The sequence below is a fragment of the Adiantum capillus-veneris genome, chromosome 8, assembly GCF_014529385.1.
Source record: "Adiantum capillus-veneris isolate H3 chromosome 8, ASM1452938v2, whole genome shotgun sequence".
Lineage (NCBI taxonomy): Eukaryota > Viridiplantae > Streptophyta > Polypodiopsida > Polypodiales > Pteridaceae > Adiantum > Adiantum capillus-veneris.
This window is the reverse complement of record NC_140938.1, coordinates 3057473-3065067: the sequence shown is the minus strand read 5'-3', so window position 1 is coordinate 3065067 and position 7595 is coordinate 3057473. Positions and strand designations below refer to the sequence as shown.

The window sequence follows — 7595 nt, the reverse complement described above, 5'->3', positions numbered from 1 at the left end:
GCTCCCATCAGTGGCTCCTCGCTTCCACGGGTTGCCAAGTGGTCGCATTAATTACGGGGAAACGTCACTAAAAGACCTTTGCTACACCATCGAGGTCGACAGTCGAGGGGCAGCAAATTTGCACCCTCCATTCCACCTGGCATTATTCAACGGAATGTAAAGTTGGCCATTCAATTGCTGCTAGCTCAACACCTGTCTTAAAAACGAGATCGTGCATCTACTAGCGATTATACAGCGTAATTTCTACCACACGACAATTCACCATATAGAATATTGCGTTGTTTCTACATTTTGTACTTGCACTACATCTGTCAATTGTACTTGCACTGCAAGAGTGGAAACCTTCGTTGTCAAAGACCAGTGCTTGGTCCCCCCTCCCCTAGACCTTGACATCCGGGACCTTTCCCTCCATAATTATTGCTTCCATTAGTGGCTCCTCACTTCCGTGGGTCGCCAAGTGGTCGCATTAATTACGGGGAAACGTCACTAAAAGACCTTTGCTACACCGTCAAGGTCGGCATTCAAGGGGCAACAAATTTGCACCCTCCATTCCACCTGGCATTATTCAACAAAATGTAAAGTTGGCCATTCGATTGCTACCAATTGAACACCCGTCTTAAAAACGAGACCGTGCATCTACTAGCGATTATACAACGTAATTTCTGCCACACGACAATTTACCATATAGAATATTGCGTTGTTTCCACATATTGTACTTGCACTGCATCTGTCAATTGTACTTGCACTGCAAGAGTGCACACCTTCGTGGTCAAAGAACAATGCTTGCCCCCCTCCCCTAGACCTTGACGACCGAGGCCTTTCCCTCCATAATTATTGCTCCCATCAATGGCATGGCTCCTAGCTTCCGCGGGTCGCCAAGTGGCCGCATAAACTACGGGGAAACGTCACTAAAAGACCTTTACTACACCGTCAAGGTCGACAGTCGAGGGGCAGCAAATTTGCACCCTCCATTCCACCTGGCATTATTCAACGGAATGTAAAGTTGCCCATAGGATTGCTGCCAGCTCAACACCCGTCTTAAAAACGAGACTAACAACATCGACAACGATAGCATACTCAATCAATCCTCGCCACTCAACAGTTGGAATCGAAGCTGCTGTACTCTCCTTCAACCCCTGTAATAAATACGTCAGTGCATGACCTTTCCCTAGTCAAGTCTGACGACCAATCATCTTGCTTCAAAATCAATCTGAATTTACCTTGAAGCGAAGGCAAATCAGACACCAATTCATCAGCTTTTCAAACAAACTAGACTGCAAGAGTGTCTGTACAACAGGAACAATGCTTCAGTAAAGCATGTCGGCAGTAGCGTCATTCAACAGATTGTCCGAGCACGAAGTTCACCCACAACCACAGCACCACCAAAAACGACGGAGTGCTTTTCAGGCCCACATGAAAAGCACTTATCTAATGAGGAGAGTCCCTTAAGTGGGTAGGGGCAACGCCGACTCAGAAGCAACTTGGCTCAGAATCCAGGAATCAGAGCTAAGAGTGAGAAATGTGGGTGCAAAGTTTGTCAGACACTACATCACAAGCCGGACTCGGAGTAGGAAGACTTATACACACATTGACAGAACATGCAAACAAGTAGATGGCAGAAGACCCCACAACAATGAATGATCAGTGAAGATGCATTGCAAATCACTCAAGAAATAGCACAACCTAGGCAAACCGCACAGAAGAACATCAAGATGACCATAAATACCAATGCCACAGCAGCCAAGTCGATAAGGTCACGGTTAACCTTAGCCTGCAGAATATAAGAGGAAAAAAAAATACGGAGCACCAGCAAGTTCCTCATAGACATAAGCAGCCAAATCTGAAGAGGAAAGAAAGGCACTGCATTTCACCACCCAAAAATTGGTTTTAAAAATCCTGCACCAGGTTGAATGTGACTAGAAACGACAAAAGGCGCACGGAAGGCAACCTTTCTGCACAAACTACTGCAAGAGATTAGAGTGACAGTCCCTCAATGGGCAGGAGAAACAAAGAATGCTAACAAGAAGGGCGGCAGGAAAGACAGTGAAATGAATGGTGAGGAAACCCAAAAGAACATGAGCACAAATGACAGATACAACAAGGCAGCATATAACAGAGATGGGGCTGGATGGCCAAGAGGATTTCGGCATAAAACTGATCAAAGATAGGTAGGGCATACAAACTGATGACAGAAAAAAAAATTCCCAGGCTCCACAGTAAAGTGAGTGAAGATGATCATGAGGACAATTTGACTAACACATTTCAGGTTTTAGAAAACCTTACAACCCGTTGATGACAATGAGGAGGATGTCTTCAGGGGGGACAAATGACGCACCAAAAATCAAAGAAGACACCATCTCCAACATAGAAGCCAGCAACCTAGATAGGCATAGTTTAAAGAGAGTCCATGGGCAAGCCTGTATAAATCCAAGGGTAACTAAGTCCTTGATGATGTAATAAATAAAAGAGCGTCAGAATACAAACAAACCATGCAAAAAAAATCCCACTAAATTGGCAGTTGCGAAACATAAAGTAGACTTGGATCTTATAGCCCATGTGCCTCAACCAATATATACCTAGATGAATACAGGAAGAGCCCAAATTCACCTATTGGTTCACCGTAGTCACCCATAAGACGATATAACCATCAACTTCATCATGCATAGCATTGATTACATACTATAACGTCATTAGTTCCCAATAGTGGGTGTAGACCTAATAATTCTAACATACGCTCCCAACACAAAACACACCACATGCACACACATATGAGCATACAGTGTCATGACTCTCAAGATCAAGGGCAGACTCAGCTACAATGAAGCTTGGCACTAGGAAAAAGCCTCAACCAACCTCAAACAAACAGAACAACCAGACAACATCATACCTGTTATTACATCTCATCTCTGTAAAGTTGCACATAACAATGACCTTATCTTCAAAGGGGTCCCCGACCTCTTTAAAATGTAAAGAATCATACAATTTTGCAACTCCAACTGTACTTCCTAGTGTAACTCAACAAATGCCAAGACCATGGACACAATTATTATGACTACATGCGACGCCCACCAATGTGATACCACAAGTAGAATTTTGTCGACTGTAAGGTCTCCAAACTTCTCTACTCCAAAAAAGCATGGGGGCAATCAAAAGCCCACTCCTTGTTGAGAAAAGAAAAGACCCTTTCCTCTTGCAAAAAATGGAGCGAGACTCCAATAAAGAATTTACAGGAGAGGTGCAGCACGTAAAAGCAAAAGGGATAGAGCAAGGGATATGGCAGTCATCATACGAGCACTCCCAGCCACCCTTCGAAAAGCACCTGATGCACTGGGATCGATTTGCACAATGAACTTGCACGGTCCCGTAGAGGGGTCTTCAGTGGTTGTAGTAGCTAGACCTTCAAAACTGCATGAACCAGCCGCCTGGTTTTGCACCTGAAAGTATTGATTGAAAGCAAAAGAGGCGTTGCCTATCGAATCCAGACCATTGCAAGAACTTCCATATGTAAGCTGTGTGCAATCTGCATTGGTGCATGCAAAATTGACAGGAGCAGCAAGTTTGGCAGGGTCTGCATTCGCAACAGCGACACACCAGCGCCGTGGGAGATGTGTAACACCCGTAGCATTGACCAAAGTACCATCACCAACGGCATTGGTGGGAGAGCCAGGAACAGTGAGAGGATACTTTGCATTCCCATCAAACGTAAATATGCCCCAATGCCTCTCAAATATACCAGGAGCTGTATCCTTATTGTCCTCATCAAGCAGACCAAAAAGATAGTACTCAATAGCAGTGTTGGGCCGTAATGGAGTCCCCTTATTGTCCTTCACATGGTTGAGAAACCCCTGATTAAATCTTTGAGCATTTGCTGGTGTCGCGGCAGGTAGCCCATCCGTTGCCCAACCTATCTCCCCCACAATAATGGGCATGTTGGGAAACCCTGCAACTGCTAGTGCTTGCACCAGGGTATCATAGCTAGCATCAAAGGTGTTGGTGTAGACTTTATCCCCATCAGTTATTTGTGCTATATTGCTATCAAAATAGGCATAATTCTCAGGAAAATCCTTATTCGTCGCATAGCTGATAAAGGGGTAAATGTTGACAGTATAAGGGCAGCCATTCTGATTCAAGAAGCTCACAATTTGAAGCATTTGCGCAGAGACGTCGGACCTAAATGAGCCCTGGGAAGGTTTGTCAGATTCTGCAAGAACATCAGCATTCATCGGCACTGTGGCTTTTATTTTCGTTCCAAGATCAAGCTTGTTGAGGGCAACTTGAACATTTTGGAGCGCCGGAAATGTCAGCGGTACATAAGTGCCATTGTAAGAAGTGAGAAAAGGTTCATTAGCTACCCCAACATACCTGCGCGCACACTGCCAGCATCAGGAATCTAGGATGGAAAACTAGTGGCATCATTCTACAGTAAAAGAGGAAACCTGACAGACAAGGAAGGAGATGCAATATATACTTGATGTTCACCCCGCCATCGAAGATGTAGCGCTTCACATGATCTTCCACCCAGGTGAGTGCTGAATCTGCATCCTGAAGACCAGCAAGGTCCTTATTGGGAATGGCTACCATGACCTCCATATCTGTCCCAGCAAGCGCCTTTAGGGTGTTCTCGTCTGTGTCAAAAAGCTTCACCTTATTAAAGTTGTTATCCTTGAGCATCTGCACAACAATGGAAGCTGGAAGCTTGTGGGTAGATTGGGTGCCCCAATTGACTCCAACCCCTTGCACCCTCCTGATTACAAAAAGCAGAATCAAAGTCAAAAAAATATGTGCAGGCTGCATCGAAAACCATGCCTTCTTAGGAGGGGGAAACCCCATCTATATTCTTGTTGCCTTCTGCGAGCTCTGAAAGAATGATGAAAACGGCTCGAAAGCTTTCAGCCCCTCTTCTGCTGAACCAAATACTGGAGAAAGACAAGAGTTTACTGTTGAGACTCGAGAGGTGTCAAGTGGAGGTGAGAAGCCCCCCTTTGTGTGTCACTTGCAGCAAGATTGACGCAGCAGGAGAGAGACGCGATGCGATGGCAGGAAAGGGGTGCAGGGTAGGATTGTCCCACACGAGATGACACTCAGAAGGGGCGGCGATGGCAAAGACAGAAGAAGAGAAGAGTTGCAGCAGTACCTTCTCTTTGGTAGGTCGCAAGTAGAGAGTGTGTGTGTGTGTGAGTCCTGTAAGAGCGCCCGAAGGCGCGCGTGTGGACGGTAATTAGGAGGAGGTGAAAATTTCATTGACTATGTGCACACGGGCTCTCCCTTTCGCTCTCTCGCTTTCTCTCTCTCCCTCGCTCCTGCGGCGGTGCTGAGGGCGGCCTGCCTCGTCGCTGTGCTATATCGCATTCCCCGCACTCTCTTTCTCTCTCTATCAGGCCGCGCGCATAACATTCAAACGGCTATTTTGAAGTTTTACCTTTTCATGGGGGGCGAAGTGGACCAAGCACAATAATGCTTGCTGCCATGCTTCCTCCTTATTGGTCCACCCGCCCCTAAGGTACAAACTTGCGCGTCTTTTTTAGGCCCACCAGTCGTCCATGACTTGGAAGTTGGATTGGGTAGGAGGCAAAATTGTGATTGTTTTTGGATCGTTTTGTGTGCAATGTACATGGAGGATGGCAACATGCTCATGCTTGTGGTAGCCGATGCACCCAGACATGCAAAGCTCTTGGGAGGCGAGAAGCTTTAGGGGCTGTTCAGACTAAGCAAGGAGGTGATTGCACTTTTTCACCTTCTTGCTTTCACCATTGCACCGAGTTCCATGGAGCTATTCACATTGTGCAAGCAAGGCAGCCTAGCTACCATCTAGAAAACGCAATAGAAATTGATAGGCCGTAGCAGGTTGTTCCTTTCTTGAGTAGCTCAATCAAGCCGAAAGCAGATAAGGAGAACTTGCTTGAATCAGCATGCACACAAGCACTGCCAAAGCTTGGGCACATGCAATGTGAACTGCAATACTATGAGGGCCAATGCTGGTTGGTCCACTTCAACAAGCCATGCGCAGTCTGAATCAAACATTAGGTAGGCTCTATTCTCCCGATGCCCAAGTTTGCATCTAGTAGCCAATGAGAAACCAGACGTACCAAAGTTCATGTACTCTATGAAGAGGCGGAAGAGGAACATCTAATAATGAATACTGCTTATAATGGAGAAGATTGTTTGCACAAGGAGCACGAAACGTCAAAGAATTGCATTGGAAGCAAGTAAAAAAGGTCCAAACGACGCACAAAAGCAAAAACTCAAGTTTGGGATAGATGCAAGACATCAAGAAGGGGTTTGGAAGATCATGACACCTCCATACTCCCAAGTGAATGGGGCTTTTCTACAATGCCACTGTATCATGACTTGGGAGAAATCCCAAGGGTCATGCTTCATACATTACACCACGTACGTTGCCCCAGACTACAAAACCGTCTACTTCTCCAAGCGAGGGAACCACACCCACCCGTATATGCTCGAGCCTATCCTCTCGTGTGCTATCTACACCATTGTCTCCATCCGGCTCAATTCTCATCCTCTACAATGTGAGTCACGATGTTGGGGCACTTGTAGGAATCTCATTCATATGCAAGTTATGCCCCCATAAAGTGCATGAGTGTGAGCATCACATCCTATGGGGAGATAACCTTATGCAAGAACTATTTGATGGTCGAGAATTGCTGCTATATGGGATGCGTTAGGTTTTTTTTTTTTTTGGAAAAAGCTGCGTATTTAACGACACACTAGTGTGGCCGGCGGCCTTCGGCCGCCTCTCTCTCTATAGCGTGCACTGTCCTCAGCGTTACCGGATCAGCTGCAGAGCCACACTACCGGATGAGGTAAACTGCACCACGTGGCCCCCTGAATGTCTGTCTGCTTAATATATAGTATAGATGTGAGTCTAGATAGGGCTTGATTGTAATTCATTTTTTGTAAACACAATTTTGATGAGAATTAAGGTCGTTTGAACTTTTGAATCATCATTAATTGAGTTATTAATGAGCCTCCATCACCTTAGGTTTTAATATTTCCAAAGCCCTACGTGTAAATGTCACTTTTAAATTCATTTTTGGGTCATTACCACTGCTGAGCAACATTGTGTAAGAAGAGCCTCTGTCAAGGATTTGAATCAAGATTTTCGTGTCTACTTTGTGTCATTGCAAAGCTGGTTTCATGGTGGTTACCTCCTACTCTTGATATTCATTATAGGTGTTTTTATCACATGATGTGTGTTCCTATGCTTAAACATGCCTCCTACTCTAGTTTAAGAACTTGGAAAATGAAGGGTAGCAATTCTTGGCACCCACAAAATGATGCTTTAATGGATACATGTTGTCTTCGTATTGCATACCAGTCTTGTAGCGGCCCCTCTAGATACACACTAAGGGCTTGTTTTAGTAGTAGACTTGGTCCATGAATTACCTTTTTGCAAGCAGCTAAACTCTCATAAAGTCAAAAATTACAGCCGTAACGAAAAGAGAACATACCTAGCTCTACCTCGCAAGGAGCATGGTTCAGAAATCATAGATTTGTCAAGGTCTTAATCATTTATGAGACATGTGATGATTGGAAAAAGACAAAAGATGGGCTTGCAAATTTTAGCAAAGGGCTTG

The 7595-nt window shown here is 45.1% G+C and overlaps 1 protein-coding gene across 1 annotated transcript; it reads right to left on the bottom strand.

Moving 5' to 3' along the window:
* Positions 1 to 3028: 3028 nt before the first annotated feature.
* Positions 3029 to 5150, bottom strand: LOC147451584 (glucan endo-1,3-beta-glucosidase 8-like). The gene is made up of 2 exons (XM_086517489.1): positions 4469 to 5150; positions 3029 to 4362 (listed from the first exon to the last, which is right to left on the bottom strand). Exons 1-2 carry the CDS (start codon positions 4828 to 4830, stop codon positions 3225 to 3227), a joined length of 1500 nt encoding a protein of 499 aa, XP_086373615.1. The 5' UTR covers positions 4831 to 5150; the 3' UTR covers positions 3029 to 3224.
* Positions 5151 to 7595: the final 2445 nt, after the last annotated feature.